Raw genomic sequence first — 26,493 nt, forward strand, 5'->3', positions numbered from 1 at the left:
TTATAGTACATTCTGTTGACAGAGTCACACAAGATGAGATGAAACGACTTGGGTGAAAGAAGAAAAACGATGTAAAAACAAGCGGCTTAACAATTCAATAGGAAAAGAAAAGGAAGGAATATACAAATTTAGAGTAATAGCATTAGACTAATTTTCCTCTAAATTTAAATACCCCTAGCCCCCTTGGCCGACGGCAGGATAGTAAAAACGAACGAACAATTGAATTGTGAGCCATCACCACCCCTTCCCCCCACTCCTTCACACATACACACACACACACACCATGTGTATTAGAAAACGAATGGAATAAACATAGCAAAGGAGTAAATATACAGATTCCCAAAAATAATCATCGGTTTATAACTTCATGATCATTGGGGTTCGGTTCTTATATGGATTCGGAAAATGTTAGGTAAGTGCAAAAAAATATCGAAGTACGACAGGATAGTCTGCGAAGGCGGGATAGTATTTCGGATGACTTAATCGAAAACACAAGACGGGAAGTATTTGTTTAAACCATAAGACTTTTATTGAATGCTTGGTGTCATTGAATCTATTTGTTTCATTTTACTTACCTGTGCCCTACGGGACGAAAACGCTGAAGCCCATCTTCTTTCTTTACAGGAAAAGATCGATAGCACCGATTTTGAGCGATTACTGAAACGAGAAGTTCTTGCTGTTAGATACGTTCCGTAAAGAATGGCTTACTATATTTAGCGGGTCTGGGAAATTTCAGACAGCCAAGGTTTTCAAATCATTGATGACAATTTTGTGTCTCATATGAAATGTATCTAGCGAAAATCTTGTGATATCATCAATAAAATGATACAGTTACTATCAGTTTTATGATTTTGCAACTTACCTAATGACATGGCCTATATATGCATCTCTTGATAAGCGAAAGATGTTTTCTGGAAAAAAAAGAATTTAGAAACCATTAGCGCATCTATATATGGCAACAATTATTTTGTTTCAACAAATGCATTTGTGTTAGGTTTCAGTACATGTTTTATCGGTCACTGCCACATTCAGACAATGTAGGTAAGGAAAAATTATTGTTCATCAAGCGAATTTTTCATGCTTCTATGTTTTTTTTAATTTGTCTATTATCTCACCTTTTTTTGCTTCGAAGCTGCTAGAAATATCCTATCCAATCAATTTATCCCAGTCGAAACTGATCCATCTGAAAACGAAAACAAAATCTCATATGTACTTTTTAACACATTAAAATATGCTTTTGACGGTTAAAAGTGACACGCCTTACTGAAAAAACTACGTGTAAAGGGTGCTGTCTTTTGGTTTCGTAATGAGGGAAATATGTAGTGACAATTGGCAAACAGAACTTCCATTGTCACCCATTGGACCAAAACATTGATATTGTCCATCTTGAGACCGAACGATTGATGGAATGCACTCGAAAGGCTCTAGTCAGGACATTTTTTTAAAGTTCAACCCAAATCTTGTGCTTACCTTTTCATCATCCATATGGCGCTATTTATGCGGGCGGAAACATCGTACTGGTGCTGAAAGAAAAAAAAACGAAATTCATTAATTACTAGAAATGATAAAAATCGGATGAATCATACACCCAATTTTTTTAGCTATCATTAAAACTTGTCGGTGCGAAGAAATGTGCCCTTGTCGTGAAGAAACGAGCAACAAGAAGCAGAAACCTTTTTGATCTGAACACCTGATTTTCTCGTCCTCTTTGGAGATCATTTAGCCATGGCATAGTTAAGGCTTAAATGACTGACTAGGATTGGGACGATTCATCGATAATGTTTGAGCATTTTTATCACAATTATTGAACTTACCGATTACACATCCGATGCCGAAGTGATATGAGCTACACGCGTTGGATAATGCTAGAACAAAAGAAAGAAAATATACTGATGATATTACCTCAAAATTTTACTTATCAATAGTTCTGAAATGTTGATTGTTTGATCAGAGAGGGCAAGTCCGAAAAACTTGTAATGTCCTCAAGAGAAATTGCAGACTTCGTAGCGTATATTAAACCATCATTTCAAAGAACATAGCAAATCAAATAAATGTAAATTGTATCATACCTGTCAAATAATGTTATTTGGAATAGTGGTGATCTTCCCCTCAACTAAAGTGGATGTTTTCCCAATGGCCGCTAAAGGTGCAGCTGCATTATTGCTTTGCATATTTACCTAAAAAAGAACGAAAACAGAAAACACCAATTTTTAATATTCAAATCTCATCACAAAGCGGCGAATGTAACATCAGATGGTATATATGTTTGATCAGAGAGGGCAAGTCCGAAAAACTTGATATGTCCTCAAGGAAAATTACAGACTTCGTAGCGTATATTAAACCATCATTTCAATGTATTATGGAAAAGGAAGGGATCGAAATGTGTACTATTTACAAATATTTACCTTCATTTTAGATTTAAATCTTTGCTCTCTTTTGTTGTTCCATTTTTATAGATTCAAGAAGCAGGAAAGATCTACAATAAGAAAAGAAAAAAAACATAATTATAACCAATGCATTGTTTGAACAATCTGTGTAATCAATCCTAAAAACAAAGCCAACATATAAACGTTCACATGTTCACCGTTCTAAGGAGCCGCCACCAACGTTTAACAGAAAACGAATGGACTATTACACAAACGTAACCACATAAGCGCGTGAGTGAGTGCTGCTCACAGGGAACGCCAGTTATAATTTACGTCCCATTTATCACTCTTATCATCATTAACAGGACGCACATGATGACGTCTGATAACAAGAGTGTAAAGCGAAGGACGAAAATTAACCGGTTAGGAATTGTTTGCTTCACTTACCCATTCTCTGTTTGTTCCACACCTAATTCACGATAGATCCACACGCGCTGCGCCTGAGTATCGACATCATGTTAACTGGAAAGAAAACAATAAAGGGATTATATGATAAGATGGATAGAACGAAATAGTGTTTTCAATTTCTTATGAGAACTTCGAAACTGTGGTTGCACAAAACGCTGACAGCAAAATGGTATTCAGAAACCACTGCTGAGGATGAGGCAACACAATTGCTCTGGTCTTCAGTTATAAATCGGTAAAAATGAATCACAAAAAAATACCGAGGGTACAGAAGACTGCTGTCGAATGTTCAACAAGATGGTGAGTTGGAAAAATAAAAATGATGCCTATACAACTTACCTACTTGATCCGACGGACGATGTCTGTGTCTTTAGAGCACACGGTTTGGATCGAGAAGAGCTAGCAGTAATCTGAAAACAGAAATAGAAATCTCTTTTAGAATGTATGCAACATTAGAAATCAAATATGATTTATATTATGAAGAAAATTGTCACAATCGTTTCCACGGCTAAAGAGCAATAGCAACTCAGTAACCAGAATAAAAAAGTATTTTGTTCTAGTCCATTAGCGAAGCAAGATTATCTCAAATGGATAAATATATCCTGCATTAGAAGAATGGACTATAAGTGGTCAAATTGAGAAAAATAAATACTTACACATAATACATGCACCGCTCGATAGTTCTTGTTAGTATTCCGATCATTAACTGGCTATTTTGCAGGATTGACACATAGCTGGGACTTACTGGCATATTTTTATCTGAAAACAAAAAAAATGCACATCATATTTCGTTAGTGATTTTCTTTAAAATACTACTAACTGATAGAGTTAAATATATATGTATCAGATAATAAATGGTCGTCCGCATTATGTTTAAGCCAGGGATAACTGTAAAAAATAGCTCATCACGAAATACTTCACTTGTTTGAAACAAGATCTTTGTACATTAACTTACCTTTGGGTGACAATCGAAAATTAGTGCATTTTTTTCATTACAGTATTGCACATCATAGTTAATGCACATTAAAAGTAGTGATCGTTTCTGCTGTGGTGATGTGTGGTGTGCGATATTCTGAAACAAATAATGAAAAAATATACCATAAGTAAGGCTCACTAAAACATAAATTTCAAACAATAAATTTGATTACTCGTCAGCAAGACCAATCGAAAGTGTTTTCTCAACATTATTGATTTAAGCAAAAATACCTTTCTCATCATTCAAATTAAGGATGCATCAACACCTTTCTTTGGAATAGTAATATATCTTACCATAGAAAATGTACAGGAAAGATGGAGTCACGATCTTCTAATTTTTTTGCAGAATGGAAGGATTTCATACCACATGCGGAATTAGCGATGTTTTGCTTGGATATACAATCTGAAATTACAAAAAATAAATCCAAATGATTCACGTGTTCGATCTTGTTTCACGAAAATGTTTAGTTGGCACACTATCTTTCAGTGAAACTGTACAATCAGTCATGGAATTTTCAGACTGGGGCGGTACGTATAAATCATCAAAAAAGCAAATTTTTATCAGATTAGAGTTTTTAAAGAACAAACATACCTGTTGTCATGCAAACCAAAGGGCCCTCATTTGATTTAAATACAGCAAAATTGCGTGTGAAAAAAAAACTGTAAAAAAATTAAGTGTTAATGATATGTATATAAATGATGTTTTACGCACAATATATTTTGTCGAAAAAATTTCAGATAAAAAAACCAATCACACATGACAGTTTCAGACTGGGGCGGTACATAAAAAATCATCATAAAGAGGGTAATTAATTTGGACGGAGGTTTTAGCATTGTGCAATTTTTGTTAGGAGTAGTAAGTAATAGAAAGTAATATTCATACCTGCAATGACAACCAACAGAATAGAGCACACTCTTAATTTTTGTGCAGCAGGATTTAGAACAGCTGTAAAAAGAAAACGAAAAAGGGTTATTGATATATGTTATGTTTAACGCAACAAATGCTATACATAAGATTTTTCAGTAAAATAAATGACCATTCCACATGACAGTTTCAGACTGGGGCGGTACGTAAAAAATCATCATCTTTATCATAATAAAATAATTGAAAAGCCAGATTTCTTACCTAATCTTGCCGATTGTAATAATAAGACGAACACCAGATTTATTGTAAATGATTCGATCTATTCGGCATTAGCTGAAAAATTTGAAAAAAATATATATATTAATTACGTGGAATAAAATTGTGAAAAAGGAGAATGAAACAAAAAGACATGGTGTTGTCATTGATCTTATGAGGGGTATAGAAGATGCACTTCTATACCCTGCAAAAAACCAACTATTGTTTTAGTCCAACATACAAAACTACTGCTTAGAATGGAGATTCTAATCAGATTAAATTATAAAACGAGCTGGACAACATTGTCTTTAAGTGAAAATTTATAAATTCAAAAAACTTACCAAGAATTGATAATGAGCGTCTGATTCATTGTAAATATCGTAGTATATATTCGTCCAAATCTGTTTGAAAAGAATAGAATTTTAATTTAGAAATGTTTAATGTGTGTTTTGTGTTTGATTTTGAAAGTTATTTTAATCGATGTAGTAATTTAACATCAGGAATTTAAGCATACTGCATTCGGGCATAAATTAAGATCAATTACTAATTCATCTCGTCTCATTATCCTTTCGAAACCGAATGTGCAAGTAAGCTCCGTTGCGAATGGTTAAATGGACGATTGTGCACAAACTAAATGAAAATGTAATGATTATGCTCACCTTTGGAATCACTCCGAACCAGAGAAGCCAATCGAAAGGAATCACCGATGTAAATTCTGAAAATACAAAACAAAAATAGATGTAAAACATAGACACCGATCATAGTCAAAATGATATTAAATATAAATTGCAATTTTTGTCGTTACGTCGTGCGATGTAGAGTCTCAAACGATCTCGAGACACCAAGATACCTGCGAACATTATACTATTGCCCAGCAGCATTCTTTGCTTAATCGAATTGAAAGTGGAGAAAGCAAAAATGACAGAGCTGGGCGGAGTTTTAATGTAAAATTAAATACAACTTACCTTATATGCGCTTCAGCTAATTAACTATGGTACATATTCTCGATACGATGGACTGCGTGTTTGCGTGAAGATTCCTAATAAATACAAAAAGAAAACGTTCCATTCCCAAACAAAGCCGTCCTATAGCATTCAATTTTTTAGACTTTGACCACGTATCAAAAATATATTACAAAAATGTGTTAAAATTACTTTACGTTCATATGTAACGAACCACAAGTATTAGTGAACCATTATGTATGTTTTTTTACCAATGTTTGTCCCCAGAATAACGCGTTCAAAAAAAGAGAAAAATTTTTGAGTTTCCTGTTTTTATTGATACCTCTTTTCTGTATCGGCAATACATGTGAGCATCAGAATACACCCACATGCGCTACACCTTAAACTTAAGATGTACAAACTCTCTCCCCGTACAGGATGGTGGTTATTTCGAAAAGAGAGCCTCGTTTCGCCCAATCATGTCTTCCCAGAGCAGAAAACACTATGGATGCGAAACGAGTGATGACAAGCAATACCAGCCGGATACACAAACCCCCGTAACCAACAACACCGCACACGTGTCTTTTTATCGGTTAGACTTGGCGACACGCTCCAGCTCATCCTTTTTCTTGATGGCGTACGAGTTCGAAGAACCCTGGAGAGTGAGTGGGTATTGTAGTAACATTTTCGAAACAAAGCAAATAGGACGGATGCAAAGGGAACGCCATTACAGTGGCAGTTAGAAAACGGAACTCGCGTTTTTTCTTAACGATAACGAGAGACATTTGCATAGCCCAACTTACCTTCGCAGCGTTGATCAGCTCATCGGCCAAACATTCGGCAATCGTCTTGATGTTACGGAATGCGGCTTCACGAGCTCCGGTGCACAACAACCAGATAGCCTGCGAAAGACGTACAAAATAGGTTAGCGAGCGGTTAAGCCAAGGAACGGAACAAGAAACATTTTTCTAACAAATTTAAAACAAGTTGTTTGTAGCAGATCCGCCGGTTCACCTTAATCCTATCACTTTCTAAAAAGCATCGGTTCAAAGTTACTGTCCGAGCAGACCATGCACTACAATTTCCGATTCTAATGGAATTGAATGAGGACATTTACTCGAAAGTGAAGCCCACACAATATGCCTGTGTAGAATCGGTAACATGCTTATTTTCCCCCCATTTTTTTCGTTTATTCGCGGAACCATCGACTCACCTGGTTGACGCGACGCAGAGGAGACACGTCCACAGCCTGACGACGGACGGTACCGGCACGTCCGATACGGGTGGAATCTTCACGTGGGCCGGAATTGATGATGGCGTGAACCACGATTTGCAGCGGGTTTTCGCCGGTCAGCAGATGCATGATTTCGAAAGCGTGACGCAAGATGCGCACCGCCTTCAGCTTCTTGCCGTTGTTGCGACCCTTCATCATCAGAGAGTTGGTCATACGCTCGACGATTGGGCACTGGGCCTTGCGGAAACGCTTGGCGGCGTACCGACCAGCCGAGTGGGGAAGATATTTGGCGTGCTTCTCCTTCACGGCGATATAATCCTGCGAAGGAGGGTGTGGACATTTCGAGAATTAGAATTTGCGATCAATGTCTTCTATTTCTTTGTAGATATTGAAGTTGAAAGAGAGAGTGGCTCTAACACGTGGTTGAACCAATTCATCGAGAAAAACCTGGCAAAAAACACTCACCGAAACGGAAATGTCGGAAATATCGATATCATCGCTGCTCCATCGGCCGAACAGCTTAATTTCAGGAAGCTCAGCCGTCTGAACGACGGGGGCTTCTTCGTAGACCTGAGCTGCCTGATCGTCCTGGACGACATCTTCCATATCAGTCGCCACCGGCGCGTCTTCCTCGAAGTTTTCAAATGCGTCAGCCATGATGCTACAGGTAAAAAGTAGTTCCCAAAACGCAGCGCGAAAAGAGAACACGTTTAGTTCAGCCAAGCGATTATCAATACCGAAGGGTATGAGAAATCAGCTGTACGAATCGTCGGAGAAAGCACGAGAACATTCAACTTTATACAGAAGCGCGTGAACTTATTTCACTTTATGACCGTATTAAAGTTCAGAATAATTAGTTTGTAGCTAAGTATCATCAGGATACTCCACGCGAAAAAGCCGGCTGCGTTCTCAACACGTGCACACTGATAGTCGGCCAAAGAGGAAATGAACGAATAGACGGTTTGACAGCGCACATAACCCTGCGAGCCCAGATCCTGCCTGCCAGCCTCCTGCCGTGAACAAATGCCGACTGACATCGGGCTGCTGGTCCAGTCGATCACCGATAATTCTTGAAAATTAACCATCGAACGACGGGCTATTCACGAAAATTTCACAACGCTCCACTCGCTGAATGTTCTCGCTTTCGTACGAAACGCACAGATTCACGAATTCGTGAAGATTTCTCGAAATAAAGGTAAAATATCTCAACTTATTTACTTTCAACACGTCTGTTTAACAGTGGCGTTAGCCGGAAAGAGAGTTGTCATCTCGAAGAGAATCGAGCTGCATATGTTGGCTGCAGTGGTTATCAAAAGCTGTCAAAATAGGGTAGCAAGTCGACAAAGTCGATTAATCCCCCTGACATTTGTGATACGTTAAATAACTCTTTCTGGTAATCAATGTCGTTTGAAAAGTTCAAATATTATACGGAAGGAGAATTGAAATATCGTAAAATAAAGTGAATTGGGTGATTCTGAGTCATCCACTAAACATTATTATTTAGGAGCTATTAACTAATCATTAGTTTGCGAGAGGTTGAAGATACATTCTACCCTTTAATTCCAAGTTCTAGATTTACCAGGTGATGAGTAAATTAATTATTTGAAAGTGGATGTTTTTACAATCAGTTCTGCTTGATTGTCAGAACTACTTCAAATAGTTGTTTGTAGATCAAAACCCACGTTTCGTATAAGCGTTCTAAAATCGCATCTTTATTAGAATATTAAGTGAAACCCAATATTTTAATATAGAAGGAAGTGTTTTCCACGATGTCGTTTCAATTATGTTTTTTCGTTCATTCAGGACTACCAAGAAGTTCAAACGGATTTACGTTGGTTGAGGCCGAAGGTGTAAGCGTTGCATTTGGATCCTCATCATCCGTGCTATCCTTGCCTTGGTTAATGCCCGAGCGCTCTTCCGCATCCGAATCGGATAGATACTCGTCATCCTCGTCGCTGTTTTCCTCCTCAGCGAAGGCTTGTATTTCTTTAACACGTACAAGTTCCGGATCATTTGAGAGCTTGTCTTTCTGCTCGGTGTACCCGATCGGTTTAAGAGAAAGAGTAATTTTACCATCTAGTGTCATTCGGAGAATACTGTTTGCAGCCCGGTAAGTATCAGGACGTGCTGCTTTTGCCGTGAGGAAGCCACGTTTGATTGCCCAGGCATCGCAAACATCAATTGCCGACCACTCATCGCTATCGTTTTCAGGATGTTTCAGCGAAAGAAGTTGCACCAGATCAATACGTTCGGCAAGAAACCGAATTGAGCCATACGGTTCACGCAACTGGGCGATCGGATAGCTTCCCATAAGCACCTGTAACCGTCGGGGTGTGGACGAGGGAAACACCAAACCAGGACAATCGCACAATCGTACGGTGTTGGTAAGATAAATCGTCTGGAAATGTTTCGTATGGCCGGGCGTTCGACTCACGCTTACCACCTTCCGGCCCATTACGGCGTTGAGCAAGGATGATTTTCCAACGTTAGGAAAGCCGACACATCCGATTGTCAGCACTCCGTTCTGAAATTTCACATGCTCTTCAAAAGCAAAGTCTTTCTCCTCCTCATGTGTCCTATCCGACACCAATTTCTCATCCTCGTCGTCATCGGCGCCCGGAACAAAGTTACGTTCTTCAAGAATTTTGTCCTCCCACGAAGCCAAATCCACCTCGTCCCCGACGTACTTTCGACACACGTCATAGATCTGTTGAGCACCCTCTGCCGCCATACGCATGCGTCCACGGCGACGACGAATTTTAAGCCCATGTTTGCTTTCCTGCTTTCCTCGCAAATTGTACGAAGGGTATGACGTAAAAAGCACCACTTTGATGTGGGGATACTTTTGCTCAAAGTATCGCTTCCAAGCCAGCACCACCTCGGATTCAACAAGATCAATTTTGTTGATAACTAGCATCATACCTTTGCCCAGATCCTCCGTTACGTAGTAGTACAAAGCGGGTGGAAACATTAGTGTCTGTAAAATAAACCACCACAGCCACAATTAACTTTATAAAACTGATTTAGCTGATATTACAGTTCGTTCAGGAAACGCACCGGAAATCGGGCATCGACTATGACCAATATTACATCCGACAGTTCTAACACGCGCCACAGCTGCCTCCATGTTTCGAGATTCAGCTCACAGAAGCTTAACGATTTCATATCATCATAATGCGTTTTTTCGAGAAGGGTAACATATTTCTGAAGAAGGAAACAAAAAGATTCAATTGAAATTAGCGTGGTTGTCCCAGCCAGAAATTAGCCAGCGGGATGGAATTATAACGTACAAAAAAGTACCGGTTTTCGTTGGCGTCCAGTTGCTCTTTGGACATTTCATAGTTCCATTTCGGCCGTTTAGGAAAGTCGTACTCTTGAAAGTAGTTATCACCTAACTCCATTTCCTGCTCACTACGGTGTGTGAGAGCCTTACGAGCCTCTTCTTTTAATTCCCTTAGCTCCTTACCGGTCTCGCGGTGGAACTGCAGCACATAGCGATTTGACTTGCTGCGTGGATCCTTTAACGGTTGCATGTTGATCTTTTCGATGTTATCGCCGAAAGTTCTCGGCATATCACTGTCCTCACTGATGTCGCTCGATTCTTCATCTTTCAGGTTTCGTATCAAGTTGTGCGAAGTTGTGTTATCTATTCGAAGGTTTTAATCATACATTTATAAGTAATTCTCGCAGACACACTTTATAGCTATGGCGATTGCCTAAAAAGTCCCACTTACTTTTTGCTTGTTTCTTAGCTAAAAGCTGTTGCTTTTTTTGCTTTCCGCTGAACGGAACCTTACGCCTACCTTGAGGCATCGTTAAGTACCCCAAATGTTTATTTCGTACAATATCGCTTTGGAATTTCACGAATGTTTACTACCGCAACTTTACACCATATGAGATAATAATATTTTGACAATGTTTGACGTTTCGCACTAGTTTGACAGCTTGATGTCGTCATACGAGATCAATCCTGAAAGGATAATAACAACAACAAACCCTCGGTATCGAAGAATTCGCAAAAGTTGTGCGTTGTTAGAAATGGGATTGCAGGAAGTGTAAAGTTTTCCAACAAATCCAAAACAAAATGTCTTCCTTTACGGAGTCACGAGGTGGAGGCAGCTTGGGTGGTTTGGTCGGCGTAGGTGGTGCAGGAGCCGTCGGCAGCGAACCGTTTTGCCTACAGCGCAAAAGTGCCTGGGTACGGGAGTACCGGGATTTGCAAGCCAACGTAATGTCGGTCGATTGGACCGGGTCATGGATTTTGTTGGCCGGCCGGCGCTTGTTGGCCCTGCAGTCTCTGCGTGACTACGAGTCGACCGACGGAAGCACCGCACGGTTAGAGGAATCGATCGACTGTGGCCTACGGAAGTTCCCGCGCCATTCGAAGTACGAGGTGACGGCAGCCGAATGGGCCATCTGCCAGAACAGCCAGGAGTACTGCGCGATTGCGACCTGCCAGCAGATCGAGGTCGTCACGTGGCGCTCCGATGAGCCAACCCTGAAACACTCGCTTCGAGCGCACACCCGAATGATAACGGACATCGATTGGCACTCGAAGGTACCGCACCTTCTAGCTAGTTGCTCGATTGATACGTTCACGCATCTGTGGGATCTGCGGGACCCACGGAAGCCTGTGCTATCGCTGAGTGCTGTCTGTATGTCCGGTGCCAGTCAGGTGGGTTTTAATCGAGTCTCGGGGAACCTGGTCGCCACAGCTCACGATGGCGACCTGCGCATCTGGGACCAGCGCAAAGGATCGTGTCCGATACAGTACATCACGGCGCACCTATCGCGCATCCACGGTATCAATTGGAGCCACGATCACGAGACGAGCCTGTCCACTGCTAGCCAGGACGGTACGGTGAAGTACTTCGACATAAACAATCCGCGGCGGGCGGAGAAAATCATCACCACGTCCTGTCCAGTGTGGCGGGCTCGGTACACCCCGTTCGCGGACGGCCTGGTCACGACCAGCGTCCCCCAGCAGGGCCGTGGAGAAAACAGTCTCCTGATGTGGAACAACTCCAAGCAGGACGCGCCCATTTGCGCGTTGGTCGGGCATACGGACGTTGTGCTGGACTTTGCCTGGGGCCGCAAGGACATAGAGGACCCCGAGTTGATCACGTGGTCGCGTGATCAAACGATTCGCATTTGGCGCATCGACGAAGAAGTGCGGAAGCTGTGCGAGCGCTACCCGCCAGACGATGACGACGGGTTCATGATCGAAGAGGGAAACACCGCAACGCCGAGCCGATCGACTGGTCCGAAGAGTCCCTTGCGCGAGAAACAACCGTCGGTGTCGCTGCAACACGAGTTTTCCCTGCTTAATCCCAACATTCCCCACATCGACATTGAGGTGCTGGATCCGATCAAACGAACCGCCACGCTACGAATCTCGGTCAACGGATACGTGATCATGCTGCAGGTTAACTTCCCCTCGCTATATCCAAATAACGGCATCGTTCCGGAGTTTCACTATTGCCAAGGCACATCGCTAGACGACGCTCTATCGGTGACGCTGATGAAGGTACTACGCATGACCGCGAGTCATCGTGTGAAGAAGGGTCGCACCTGTCTAGAGCAGTGCTTGCGTGCGTTGGTGAATCAGTTAAAGAAATCCTCCAACAATGGAGATCGACACCTGCGGCTGCAGTCACCTCGCTTAGAAGGCGCACTCAGCAGCGCATTGCACGATGCTTGTGTGCCGTTCCCTAAGACGTCCGGGGTTCGGTTCAGTCAGGTGGGCATTCTTGTGACGTTTTCGCGACCACTAAACACGAAGCGTATCAGCTTGAAGCAACAAAACACGACTCCGAGGGCACTTTCGGCCCTCAGTGGTGGTTACCTCGGGAACGTCATGGGATCCCAACCCATCCTTTACGCGCATCGTGATCCAAATTCGTCCTCTTTCTATCTTCCAGACAGGGTATGTAACGTGGAACTCACTCAACCATTAAAACTCTGCGAAACAAATTATTTTACTAACAAATTATTCTTTCGTAAATTACTTCAGAAATCGTCACGCCATCGTGGCGCCTCGGCCAAGATCAGCGTCTCCGCCGTGCACGTGTACGACGCTTCGAAGATCCTGTATGTAAGTCGTGAGCTTGCAGAAAATTACATCATCAACACAACGAACATAGCCGAAATGTGCCGCCATAATCGTGCTGCTGCGGAGAGATACGGTCGACCGGATCTCGTGCAGTGTTGGTCGTTGGCGGAAATGATCGCACAACCGAGCACGGATTTTGAAACCGATGACGATATGTTGTGCTCGCAGAATCCGTTCGCGAAGAGCTTGCTAGAGTCACTGTATGTAGGGGGATTGCGTCTCTGCATTTCAACATTTGGGCCGCTATTATTAAAACGCTCTTCTAATTTACGCCTATAGCATTCATCATTTCGCGCGCATACACGATGTCCAGACGGCCGCGATGCTCTGTTGTGCCTTTGGTCGACACTGCCCCTCGGCGCTGGAGCTTTCTATGAGTTCCAGCTCAAGCAGCAAATCAATCAACCAAAGTGTAAGTTGTCGTGTCCGAGAACAACATGCAATTTGTTTTTAATTCATACGCTCTTCAATACCCGCTAGGAACGTGACTAAAAGAGCAAAAAGATACCTAAATGTAAAGTTTTCATTTTCACGCTCTAGACAACTTAGATTAGATAGCCGCATGCTCTGGGCCTGGCTAGTGAATATAACCCCCTAAGCACATAAGATCCATTTTATATTGTTTTCTGATATCCTTACCAACATGCTAGTGTGGGTTTCTTGGTTAACTGATAACTCTTTGAAATAGGCATAGTATTTTATTATGACTTTGTTGCATCCATTAATCGATTGCGGGAACCTCATTTGTTTTCATCTGAATTGTTCAGTTAACAAAAAGATATCGTTTCATGTGATAGTGGAATTTCTTAAAAATTACGTAAACCTACGTTGTCATAATATTTTGTACCATTACCATTGAGAGTTTAGTAACAAACGAACAATTTATTTTCATGAACTATAATCATTGAACTCGAAATAGTTCTTCAAGATTATGTATATACAACATTATATACTTCCTGCCTCATTATTCCCTCCTTCAGTTCCACAGTAAATGGTAGTGATTTCCTCGTTTTATGGGTTAGCTAAGTAAGTTGTACCTTCTTCCGTTAGCTTTTTAATTGTTTCTTTCCTTCAACTCATTATAGCACTTACTTAGCGGTCATCGAAAAATTAAGGTAAATCAGGTATAATATGTTACCGGCTGTGTGATTGTTAAAAGAAATGCGTACACAAAATTTCTCGTCTACTAATATCTGCTAGCTATGTTTCCGAACAAAAGCCCACTGACGGTCTCGTCGACGTCTGAGGTAGAGTTCGAGTAAACCGGTGCCGGATTCGCTCCGTCGTGTGTTTTGCATGTACCTGCCTCCCTAACCATTTCCGTTCGCTTCCTTATCCTGTTTTGCGTTATTGTCTCCATCCCTGTGCTTTATACGTTCTATTTATGTTTATGCTGTACAGCCATTCCTTGGTGGGATCCCCCAATCCTTACCAGCTACTGCCGTGCTTTCTTCATCCACTCATGCGTCGTGTGCCTGCCATCGTGTCATCGACTTGCCGCTAATCACATTTGAATTGATACCCATCCGGGGAAAGTCTTTGCGAACCGCCCATCCCAAAATTTGGAAGGCATGTGATTTTACGCCAGCACCTGGAAGCTTCCTGTCCGTGTGGAGCTTGAGCCTGTTTGTGCGTGCGTGTGTGTTGCTGGAAATGCTTCCGATTCTCTGACTATGTGTCCGGACTCCCATGAGATTTCAAAAACGGTTAATAATCTTGTGCGTGTGTGTGCTATGTTTCCTCTTTTTTTTGCATTCACGTTCGTTCGCGTCATCAAACGCAGCCTAGCGGATCGCCCTACCACACGATTCTGCCGGTGGACCCGTCTTCCAACCAGGGCTGGATATTGGCGCAACAGTTGAAGCACCTGCGCAGCAACTCGTGGTCGGACTCGCTGGATGACTTTCGGCTCGGCCCGGGAAGCGGAGGCGGATTCGGGGATATCAACAGGAGCCTACTGGGCGATAGTAATCGTTTTCTGTACGACAACTTCAAGCGCAGCTACGCGGAAATGCTGTACCGCTGGGGCCTGCTGGTCCAGCGGGCGAAGGTGCTTAAGTACCTGTCGAACTACGTCGATACGCCCCGGTGCGTAGAGTTTGTAACCGAATGTTTGCACTGTTGTCGCGTCGGGGCGCCAGCGTGTGCGACATGCAAGAAACCGGTACTGTACTGCAGCTTATGCCGACTGCCGGTGCGAGGAGCAGCCAATGCTTGCCTGCATTGCGGTCACGGTGGACATACGGAGCACATGCGGATATGGTTCGAGCGGCATGACGTTTGCGCAACGGGCTGTGGATGTCCCTGTTTGAACAAAAGCTCGAAACTGTGCAATTTGTAGTCCATGGAAACGTTATACAACCATACGTCGTTAAATTGTTGATAGTGCTGTAAATGACGGTACTTGTATTGTAAGTAAATGTAGTCTTTGGCAAAACAGTCCAATTTGTCTTCTTCACAAGACTGCCTCATTAAAATACAAAAGGGTAAAATAGAACGTGTACAAATAATCAAGTGATTTATTTCTTATATCTTAAAGATACTGCACAATGGGTTTGCGTAAAACAAATTTTGGACGTAAAAACCCGTTTATACGTTTATATTAAACTAATGTCTTTATTTCCATATTTTACACGATTAGCGTTCTGGGTTGAGTTTTTAAATGTAGACTTCCAGCCTCGTGACGATTGCCGAACGACACAACGGACACTGGCTATTATAGTGGCACAAATGTATTGCGCAGAGTCTGCACACGCAAAGATGACCACAAGGCACAAATGCAATGCATCGGTCGTTATCTTCGCATATGATGCAGGTTCCAATTGTCGCTCTTGGTACCGTTTTATGCGGTGATGCTTGTTCAGTGGGTTCTGCGTACTGTGCTGATCGAGAGGCGTTGAAGTTAAAAATATTCCTTAATGAATAAAGGACCGCTGCGTACCGGATTGACGCAATCCGATGTAAGAAGACGCTGACGGTGCTACGATGAGGTATTTGTTCCACGTGCCTCTCTGCTTCAGTCTCGGTTATTTCTTCATGAGATCGCAATGTGAACATGTTGGCTATTGTGATGAACATTGGATAAAATTCGGTATCGTAGATACGGATGCTCATGGTGTAAAGGTGACAGATTCCAGCAAATATCACTCTAGCCGCACGGATAATACAGCCACACATCTGATGAATCCGTTGCTGAATGATCCTCCGCATGTGCCAATTCAGGTCACATATTAGGTTGTAAAAGCATGTTATCACAAACTTCGTTATGGTGGGGTTTAAGGCGCCAAGCAGTAGCACCGATAATCCGCAAATCGCTTCGAACGGAAAGTTTTGGGCGGTGTAAATAGCGAAGGAATTCATTGAGCTCTTCCACTCAGACAATGTCTTCGTTGCTGTTTGAACTAACTGATCCATTCCGTGTGTTATTAAATGTTCCAATCCTACCTTCAACTGATATGGAACTGTGAAAAGGAACCAGACTGCTTCACCCACCAGAATTACGCCTTCCATACACATGTTAAGGATCAGTACCGACATCGAGAAAACTGATATTATCGCTTCTTGCGACATAGATACCATGGCACAGACAGCATTGTACACCTTATTTATATTATCGATGAAGAAGTGGGATGTTCCGGCTATGATATTTGTAACATCCCGAAAGAGATGTTGATTATCTTCGCAAACGATGGAGATGAAGGCGTTTACATTTTGTAGAGCCCATAGTAATGTAGAAGAAATTCGGAACAGGGCATCATAAAGCACAAATCCAATGAAGACGCAAAGTTTTACGGTGTAGTACAGCAGAAGGAAGACATTGTATATGAGATCTGCCAGTTCGGAGAGAACCATCGTGGCGAATTAATGCGCGACACTGCTTTTTCTAGTAATTCTAAATATTTCTCCAACTATAGTCCACAATAACCCGCGCGAACATATTTAAGCTTTACTTTACGTTAGCTACTCTGTGTTTTCGAATGTTTATGGCATCTTTTATAAACTGCGAAGCCTGTTGATAACAAACTTGAAATGACATTTTCTGTTGCTTCATTTGACGTTTAGTAATGCCGGCGATGCAAGAAAGAGACCGCAATTTAAAGACAGAATTGTTAAATGGCGCGTTTGCGTTCAAAACAATAACATGATTCCTTGCTTAACATTCTGATCCTGGTCGCAGAAAAAATGCTACACTGAATCATTATTTAAAACCTTCTAGCTTATTACGTTTAGCACTACTATTAAGGCTGTACAACAAAAATCAAGCACGTAACTTAAAACAGCACGGAGATGCTTTCGTAATGAACAAATGATTAGTATCTAAGAACATCTATAGTAACAGTAATTGTATATATTTAACAGATGAAAATTCCTGAGAATTGAAATCAACTTGAGATCATGGTTTATTATTATAAAATAATTCTTTTTTATAATATACGAATGTACGGTAAACATCGAGAAGGGTAATGAGAGACTCGATAATTTATGCTTCTACACAGAAGAAATGTTCTGAATCGATTGTTGCGTAAATAATTCCTTCTTGGTTCATGCCCTCGATGATATTTCTGTAAACGAAGAGGCAAATTAAATACTCATAGAGTAAGATTGATCCATCTACAAATAACTTACTGCATCTCTGAGGGACTGATATGATTGAATTTAGCCTGCAACTCTTTGCGGCTGATACCGATATCGGAAACATGGCTTTTGATAGCTTTTTATACGGCCAGTTGTTTACCGGTTAAACCCATTGATGCACCAACAGAGTCGGTTTCCATGAATCCACCGTTTGAATTGGCATTTGCGTTCGTATCGAAGGTACCTTCCGCCTTGCGTTTGATGTATTCTTCGCCTTTGTATCTCGCGTGCAGGACTTCTAGCAAATGGGTTGTGACATCATTCGGAGAACTGAGTTGATCTATTTTGAAAATCATTATCGACTTCGCGCCGCCATGATTACGCAGCGAACCGACAACCATTAAAACTCTGCGAAACAAATTATTTTACTAACAAATTATTCTTTCGTAAATTACTTCAGAAATCGTCACGCCATCGTGGCGCCTCGGCCAAGATCAGCGTCTCCGCCGTGCACGTGTACGACGCTTCGAAGATCCTGTATGTAAGTCGTGAGCTTGCAGAAAATTACATCATCAACACAACGAACATAGCCGAAATGTGCCGCCATAATCGTGCTGCTGCGGAGAGATACGGTCGACCGGATCTCGTGCAGTGTTGGTCGTTGGCGGAAATGATCGCACAACCGAGCACGGATTTTGAAACCGATGACGATATGTTGTGCTCGCAGAATCCGTTCGCGAAGAGCTTGCTAGAGTCACTGTATGTAGGGGGATTGCGTCTCTGCATTTCAACATTTGGGCCGCTATTATTAAAACGCTCTTCTAATTTACGCCTATAGCATTCATCATTTCGCGCGCATACACGATGTCCAGACGGCCGCGATGCTCTGTTGTGCCTTTGGTCGACACTGCCCCTCGGCGCTGGAGCTTTCTATGAGTTCCAGCTCAAGCAGCAAATCAATCAACCAAAGTGTAAGTTGTCGTGTCCGAGAACAACATGCAATTTGTTTTTAATTCATACGCTCTTCAATACCCGCTAGGAACGTGACTAAAAGAGCAAAAAGATACCTAAATGTAAAGTTTTCATTTTCACGCTCTAGACAACTTAGATTAGATAGCCGCATGCTCTGGGCCTGGCTAGTGAATATAACCCCCTAAGCACATAAGATCCATTTTATATTGTTTTCTGATATCCTTACCAACATGCTAGTGTGGGTTTCTTGGTTAACTGATAACTCTTTGAAATAGGCATAGTATTTTATTATGACTTTGTTGCATCCATTAATCGATTGCGGGAACCTCATTTGTTTTCATCTGAATTGTTCAGTTAACAAAAAGATATCGTTTCATGTGATAGTGGAATTTCTTAAAAATTACGTAAACCTACGTTGTCATAATATTTTGTACCATTACCATTGAGAGTTTAGTAACAAACGAACAATTTATTTTCATGAACTATAATCATTGAACTCGAAATAGTTCTTCAAGATTATGTATATACAACATTATATACTTCCTGCCTCATTATTCCCTCCTTCAGTTCCACAGTAAATGGTAGTGATTTCCTCGTTTTATGGGTTAGCTAAGTAAGTTGTACCTTCTTCCGTTAGCTTTTTAATTGTTTCTTTCCTTCAACTCATTATAGCACTTACTTAGCGGTCATCGAAAAATTAAGGTAAATCAGGTATAATATGTTACCGGCTGTGTGATTGTTAAAAGAAATGCGTACACAAAATTTCTCGTCTACTAATATCTGCTAGCTATGTTTCCGAACAAAAGCCCACTGACGGTCTCGTCGACGTCTGAGGTAGAGTTCGAGTAAACCGGTGCCGGATTCGCTCCGTCGTGTGTTTTGCATGTACCTGCCTCCCTAACCATTTCCGTTCGCTTCCTTATCCTGTTTTGCGTTATTGTCTCCATCCCTGTGCTTTATACGTTCTATTTATGTTTATGCTGTACAGCCATTCCTTGGTGGGATCCCCCAATCCTTACCAGCTACTGCCGTGCTTTCTTCATCCACTCATGCGTCGTGTGCCTGCCATCGTGTCATCGACTTGCCGCTAATCACATTTGAATTGATACCCATCCGGGGAAAGTCTTTGCGAACCGCCCATCCCAAAATTTGGAAGGCATGTGATTTTACGCCAGCACCTGGAAGCTTCCTGTCCGTGTGGAGCTTGAGCCTGTTTGTGCGTGCGTGTGTGTTGCTGGAAATGCTTCCGATTCTCTGACTATGTGTCCGGACTCCCATGAGATTTCAAAAACGGTTAATAATCTTGTGCGTGTGTGTGCTATGTTTCCTCTTTTTTTTGCATTCACGTTCGTTCGCGTCATCAAACGCAGCCTAGCGGATCGCCCTACCACACGATTCTGCCGGTGGACCCGTCTTCCAACCAGGGCTGGATATTGGCGCAACAGTTGAAGCACCTGCGCAGCAACTCGTGGTCGGACTCGCTGGATGACTTTCGGCTCGGCCCGGGAAGCGGAGGCGGATTCGGGGATATCAACAGGAGCCTACTGGGCGATAGTAATCGTTTTCTGTACGACAACTTCAAGCGCAGCTACGCGGAAATGCTGTACCGCTGGGGCCTGCTGGTCCAGCGGGCGAAGGTGCTTAAGTACCTGTCGAACTACGTCGATACGCCCCGGTGCGTAGAGTTTGTAACCGAATGTTTGCACTGTTGTCGCGTCGGGGCGCCAGCGTGTGCGACATGCAAGAAACCGGTACTGTACTGCAGCTTATGCCGACTGCCGGTGCGAGGAGCAGCCAATGCTTGCCTGCATTGCGGTCACGGTGGACATACGGAGCACATGCGGATATGGTTCGAGCGGCATGACGTTTGCGCAACGGGCTGTGGATGTCCCTGTTTGAACAAAAGCTCGAAACTGTGCAATTTGTAGTCCATGGAAACGTTATACAACCATACGTCGTTAAATTGTTGGTAGTGCTGTAAATGACGGTACTTGTATTGTAAGTAAATGTAGTCTTTGGCAAAACAGTCCAATTTGTCTTCTTCACAAGACTGCCTCATTAAAATACAAAAGGGTAAAATAGAACGTGTACAAATAATCAAGTGATTTATTTCTTATATCTTAAAGATACTGCACAATGGATTTGCGTAAAACAAATTTTGGACGTAAAAACCCGTTTATACGTTTATATTAAACTAATGTCTTTATTTTCATATTTTACACGAATAGCGTTCTGGGTTGAGTTTTTAAATGTAGACTTCCAGCCTCGAGACGATTTCCGAACGACACAACGGACACTGGCTATTACAGTGGTTCAAATGTTTTGCGCAAAGTTTGCACACGCAAAGATGACCACAAGGCACAAATGCAATGCATCGGTCGTTATCTTCGCATATGATGCAGGTTCCAATTGTCGCTCTTGGTACCGTTTTATGCGGTGATGCTTGTTCAGTGGGTTCTGCGTACTGTGCTGATCGAGAGGCGTTGAAGTTAAAAATATTCCTTAATGAATAAAGGACCGCTGCGTACCGGATTGACGCAATCCGATGTAAGAAGACGCTGACAGTGCTACGATGAGGTATTTGTTCCACGTGCCTCTCTGCTTCAGTCTCGGTTATTTCTTCATGAGATCGCAATGTGAACATGTTGGCTATTGTGATGAACATTGGATAAAATTCGGTATCGTAGATACGGATGCTCATGGTGTAAAAGTGACAGATTCCAGCAAATATCACTCTAGCCGCACGGATAATACAGCCACACATCTGATGAATCCGTTGCTGAATGATCCTCCGCATGTGCCAATTCAGGTCACATATTAGGTTGTAAAAGCATGTTATCACAAACTTCGTTATGGTGGGGTTTAAGGCGCCAAGCAGTAGCACCGATAATCCGCAAATCGCTTCGAACGGAAAGTTTTGGGCGGTGTAAATAGCGAAGGAATTCACTGAGCTCTTCCACTCAGACAATGTCTTCGTTGCTGTTTGAACTAACTGATCCATTCCGTGTGTTATCAAATGTTCCAATTCTACCTTCAACTGATATGGAATTGTGCAATGGAACCAGACTGCTTCACCCACCAGAATTACGCCTTCCTTACATGTGTTAAGGACTAGTACCGACATCGCGATAACTGATATTATCGCATCTTGCGACATAGATACCATGGCACAGACAGCATTGTACACCTTATTTATATTATCGATGAAGAAGTGGGATGTTCCGGCTATGATATTTGTAACATCCCGAAAGAGATGTTGATTATATGGAATTGTGAAAAGGAACCAGACTGCTTCACCCACCAGAATTACGCCATCCTTACATGTGTTAAGGACTAGTACCGACATCGCGATAACTGATATTATCGCATCTTGCGACATAGATACCATGGCACAGACAACATTGTACACCTTATTTATATTATCGATGAAGAAGTGGGATGTTCCGGCTATGATATTTGTAACATCTCGAAAGAGATGTTGATTATATGGAATTGTGAAAAGGAACCAGACTGCTTCACCCACCAGAATTACGCCTTCCTTACATGTGTTAAGGACTAGTACCGACATCGCGATAACTGATATTATCGCATCTTGCGACATAGATACCATGGCACAGACAACATTGTACACCTTATTTATATTATCGATGAAGAAGTGGGATGTTCCGGCTATGATATTTGTAACATCTCGAAAGAGATGTTGATTATATGGAATTGTGAAAAGGAACCAGACTGCTTCACCCACCAGAATTACGCCTTCCTTACATGTGTTAAGGACTAGTACCGACATCGCGATAACTGATATTATCGCATCTTGCGACATAGATACCATGGCACAGACAGCATTGTACACCTTATTTATATTATCGATGAAGAAGTGGGATGTTCCGGCTATGATATTTGTAACATCCCGAAAGAGATGTTGATTATATGGAATTGTGAAAAGGAACCAGACTGCTTCACCCACCAGAATTACGCCTTCCTTACATGTGTTAAGGACTAGTACCGACATCGCGATAACTGATATTATCGCATCTTGCGACATAGATACCATGGCACAGACAGCATTGTACACCTTATTTATATTATCGATGAAGAAGTGGGATGTTCCGGCTATGATATTTGTAACATCCCGAAAGAGATGTTGATTATCTTCGCAAACGATGGAGATGAAGGCGTTTACATTTTGTAGAGCCCATAGTAATGTAGAAGAAATTCGGAACAGGGCATCATAAAGCACAAATCCAATGAAGACGCAAAGTTTTACGGTGTAGTACAGCAGATGGAAGACATTGTATATGAGATCTGCCAGTTCGGAGAGAACCATCGTGGCGAATTAGTGCGCGACACTGCTTTTTCTAGTAATTCTAAATATTTCACCAATTATAGTCCACAATAACCAGCGCGAACATATTTAAGCTTTACTTTACGTTATCTATTCTGTGTTTTCGAATGTTCATGTCATCTTTTACAAGCTGCGAAGCCTGTTGATAACAAACTTGAAATGACATTTTCTGTTGCTTCATTTGACGTTTAGTAATGCCGGCGATGCAAGAAAGAGACCGCAATTGAAAGACAGAATTGTTAAATGGCGCGTTTGCGTTCAAAACAATAACATGATGCCTTGCTTAACATCCTGATCCTGGTCGCAGAAAAAATGCTACACTAAATCATTATTTAAAACCCTCTAGTTTATTAAGCTTAGCACGACTATTTAAGACTGTACAATAATAATCAAGCACGTAACTTAAAAAAACAGCACGGCGATGCTTTCGTAATGAACAAATTATTAGTATCTATGAACATCTATAGTAACAGTAGTTATTGTATATATTTAACAGATGAAAATTCCTGAGAATTGAAATCAACTTTAGATCATGGTTTATTATTATAAAATAATTCTTTTTTATAATATACGAATGTACGGTAAATATGGAGAAGGGTAATGAGAGACTCGATAATTTATGCTTCTACACAGAAGAAATGTTCTGAATCGATTGTTGCGTAAATAATTCCTTCTTGGTTCATGCCCTCGATGATATTTCTGTAAACGAAGAGGCAAATTAAATACTCATAGAGTAAGATTGATCCATCTACAAATAACTTACTGCATCTCTGAGGGGCTGATATGATTGAATTTAGCCTGCAACTCTTTGCGGCTGATACCGATATCGGAAACATGGCTTTTGATAGCTTTGTATACGGCCAGTTGTTTACCGGTTAAACCCATTGATGCACCAACAGAGTCGGTTTCCATGAATCCACCGTTTGAATTGGCATTTGCGTTCGTATCGAAGGTACCTTCCGCCTTGCGCTTGATGTATTCTTCGCCTTTGTATCTCGCGTGCAGGACTTCAAGCAAATGGGTTGTGACATCATTCGGAGAACTGAGTTGATCAATTTTAAATATCATTATCGACTTCGCGCCACCATGATTACGCAGCGAACCGACAACACGAGCATATGATTGCGGTACGATGGAGGGCGCACTGGAAACTCCCTCTTCGTCTATCCACAAGTGCCCATCGATTTGACCTGTTCAAAATATAAGCGACTGTTAGTTGATGGTCTTGCTGCACGTCAATGTGACTAGGTATATGTACTTCACCTGTGTGATCTTCAAGCTGGTAGGTTGCTTTAGTTGAAGAGTATTCTACATTTCGTACAATTGCCACCAGTGTTATCATGGTGTACTGGTGCCCGAATAATGTTATACCTCCATCTGTCGAGTCGAGCACTTGCTGGATAACGAGTGGTAAAACACCCTCCGCTTTGTTTTCTCCACCACCAGCTGCGGAAGTGTTGAAACCACCTGCACCAACTGTAATAGATAGCATACAAGAAGATTCATGAAATGGCGGAATAATTTTCGGTGCGAAATAACGAATTGCAACACTATACGTACAGCTATCATTCATTTTTGCTCTGAAAGTTGAACTGTATGCTCAGACACGATTGTTTGATGTAAGAGTATAGTTTCACGTTGCTAACACTGGTATTTTCCACTGCAATCCGTTTTTGATCACTTTTGTTCTTTACGCCGAACACAAAAACAACCGCGCAAACATTTTGACAGATTTGACAGCTGAAGCGAACAAAAATCAGGATGCTCAACAAGGTATATAGAGTGTAAATATCTCAACCGTTTTATCAATAAATTTGATACATATCAATAAACGTATAAAATGCAAAATGTACCATCACCTTTTTTTAATTATTTGCAAGAGTACAGAAAATTCTGTTATTTCCTTATAATTTATTGACTCGAATCAAGATACATCGAAACAGCAACTTAAAACTTTCGAAGGTTTGAATATTGGTTGAAAACATTGAATTTAAATTAAATTGTAATGGCATTGCTTGAACTGTTTAGTCAACAAAATCATATCGTTTCGATGGATTTTATTTCGCTCATTTGATTTAGTTAAAACACGCCCACTGGTTGGGAAAGTATTATTTCGCCTCTGGTTAGCAATTATGGGCATTCCTGGATCCGTGTCCAACGAAGAGTCACGATTTGTGGGAGGACTTTCAAAGAGCTTTTTCTCAAACATTTCCCCACCTTCAGTTGCAACAAAGCAAGAAAAAGACGCTCACACTCACGCTGGTTAACGAGCCGATGGCAAGTATACCGATCAGAGCATACGCTCAGGGAAAAGCCATTTTCCGGAGTAGGAGTAATCGCTAGGAGCGCTTGCACCCCAAGATTGGGTCGCGTTGCATTCGGTGAAAGTAAGACGAACAAATAAGAGGAGGGATCGAACAGGTCGTTAGTCACGTGGGATTGGAGGACAGGAAAAGTCGTGGTGGATAGGATTATGTTTTCCCACCAAAACGACGACAGTCGTCACGATTAGGTGACTGACAAAGTTTTCACCCGGGTGGGATCGTCGAACCACGTCGTTCGGTTGTGCGAAGTACCATCACCTGGACGTGATGGTGGTTTTTCGCAAAATCTAATTTAGACTTGCCAAACGTACGCGTCCCGCCAAACTACGAGACGTAGACTGTTGCGTTGTAGCCGTGCTGTCTGGGACGGCGGCTAATCATGCAGTTATGGCGGCATGTAATATCAGGAACTTATTTATAACCCATTCCCGTTCCGATGGGACGCCGCAGGTGCGGGTGAAACGATACGGCAGGGCACTAGGCAGAGGCTAATAAAATAGCAAAGCATCAGCCAGGAAAAACGGTCGACTGCCAGGAACCGCTTTGCATCCACGCCCGGATTGGGAGGATCCACTCCCGATCGGTTACATAGAATGTCGCGTCATTAGCGTAATACATTTCGAGTGAGATTAATTTATGGCGATCGGTCTTGGTTTACGGTGCTGCTGGAGGTGTACCCGGGCCGGGGAAAAGGAAGCACGCCAAAGCCAGACCAAATCGGTGCGATCCTCCCGCTGATCTCTAACGATCGGTCTCCCTCGTCGTTCCATCCTTTGCGTCGATGCGAATGGGTCGCTCGAATGAGGTGGGAACATACGCATAACATACATACATCAGCCCTCCGCTTTCTCATGCCCATCGCCAACCCAAGCCCCAGACACACCAACCGGCGAGCGATATTTATATGGGAAAATGAAGCGAATCCTCCGTACTAGCGGGGAATCCTACGAGATTGCAGCTCCGCTTCGTCTGATTCACTCTCCTTTTGCAACCTTCCAAGCGGGTTTGATCAATTTCTATTCCACGTTTCGCAACCATTTAATCAAGCTGCTATTAAGTGCTTC

At 42.1% G+C, this 26,493-nt stretch overlaps 6 protein-coding genes and 2 long non-coding RNA genes across 8 annotated transcripts; 2 read left to right on the forward strand and 6 right to left on the reverse strand.

The window, feature by feature from the left end:
* Positions 1-536: 536 nt before the first annotated feature.
* Positions 537-3,592, reverse strand: LOC128725836 (uncharacterized). The gene is made up of 10 exons (XR_008410821.1): positions 3,488-3,592; positions 3,171-3,241; positions 2,814-2,888; positions 2,406-2,476; positions 2,070-2,177; positions 1,815-1,865; positions 1,471-1,523; positions 1,116-1,183; positions 863-911; positions 537-657 (listed from the first exon to the last, which is right to left on the reverse strand). It is a non-coding gene; the product is annotated as an uncharacterized LOC128725836 (long non-coding RNA).
* Positions 3,593-3,790: 198 nt separating this feature from the next.
* Positions 3,791-4,467, reverse strand: LOC128725837 (uncharacterized). Its single transcript, XR_008410822.1, has 3 exons — positions 4,399-4,467; positions 4,101-4,209; positions 3,791-3,903 (listed from the first exon to the last, which is right to left on the reverse strand). It is a non-coding gene; the product is annotated as an uncharacterized LOC128725837 (long non-coding RNA).
* A 1,721-nt stretch (positions 4,468-6,188) lies between these two features.
* Positions 6,189-8,352, reverse strand: LOC128727076 (40S ribosomal protein S5). Its single transcript, XM_053820943.1, has 5 exons — positions 8,320-8,352; positions 7,567-7,762; positions 7,081-7,419; positions 6,671-6,769; positions 6,189-6,522 (listed from the first exon to the last, which is right to left on the reverse strand). Exons 2-5 carry the CDS (start codon positions 7,756-7,758, stop codon positions 6,454-6,456), a joined length of 699 nt encoding a protein of 232 aa, XP_053676918.1. The 5' UTR covers positions 7,759-7,762; positions 8,320-8,352; the 3' UTR covers positions 6,189-6,453.
* Positions 8,353-8,896: 544 nt separating this feature from the next.
* Positions 8,897-10,914, reverse strand: LOC128725810 (guanine nucleotide-binding protein-like 1). The gene is made up of 4 exons (XM_053819582.1): positions 10,836-10,914; positions 10,392-10,747; positions 10,159-10,305; positions 8,897-10,078 (listed from the first exon to the last, which is right to left on the reverse strand). Exons 1-4 carry the CDS (start codon positions 10,912-10,914, stop codon positions 8,897-8,899), a joined length of 1,764 nt encoding a protein of 587 aa, XP_053675557.1.
* A 271-nt stretch (positions 10,915-11,185) lies between these two features.
* On the forward strand, positions 11,186-15,755 carry LOC128727099 (GATOR complex protein Wdr59). Its single transcript, XM_053820966.1, has 5 exons — positions 11,186-13,027; positions 13,115-13,413; positions 13,493-13,625; positions 14,299-14,328; positions 14,997-15,755. Exons 1-5 carry the CDS (start codon positions 11,186-11,188, stop codon positions 15,552-15,554), a joined length of 2,862 nt encoding a protein of 953 aa, XP_053676941.1. The 3' UTR covers positions 15,555-15,755.
* Positions 15,756-17,693: 1,938 nt separating this feature from the next.
* On the reverse strand, positions 17,694-18,189 carry LOC128724106 (replication protein A 32 kDa subunit-A-like). The gene is given in 2 exon segments (XM_053817870.1): positions 17,694-17,775; positions 17,840-18,189. Coding segments are annotated over 2 exon segments (432 nt in total).
* Positions 18,190-18,375: 186 nt separating this feature from the next.
* LOC128727100 (GATOR complex protein Wdr59-like) lies at positions 18,376-20,845 on the forward strand. The gene is made up of 4 exons (XM_053820967.1): positions 18,376-18,547; positions 18,627-18,759; positions 19,433-19,462; positions 20,131-20,845. The coding sequence occupies exons 1-4, from the start codon at positions 18,384-18,386 to the stop codon at positions 20,686-20,688; spliced, it is 885 nt and encodes a 294-aa protein (XP_053676942.1). The 5' UTR covers positions 18,376-18,383; the 3' UTR covers positions 20,689-20,845.
* A 2,742-nt stretch (positions 20,846-23,587) lies between these two features.
* Positions 23,588-24,794, reverse strand: LOC128725157 (replication protein A 32 kDa subunit-like). Its single transcript, XM_053818881.1, has 4 exons — positions 24,666-24,794; positions 24,369-24,581; positions 23,869-24,295; positions 23,588-23,804 (listed from the first exon to the last, which is right to left on the reverse strand). The coding sequence occupies exons 1-4, from the start codon at positions 24,676-24,678 to the stop codon at positions 23,723-23,725; spliced, it is 735 nt and encodes a 244-aa protein (XP_053674856.1). The 5' UTR covers positions 24,679-24,794; the 3' UTR covers positions 23,588-23,722.
* Positions 24,795-26,493: the final 1,699 nt, after the last annotated feature.

This window comes from Anopheles nili, chromosome 3 (genome assembly GCF_943737925.1).
Source record: "Anopheles nili chromosome 3, idAnoNiliSN_F5_01, whole genome shotgun sequence".
Classification (NCBI taxonomy): domain Eukaryota; kingdom Metazoa; phylum Arthropoda; class Insecta; order Diptera; family Culicidae; genus Anopheles; species Anopheles nili.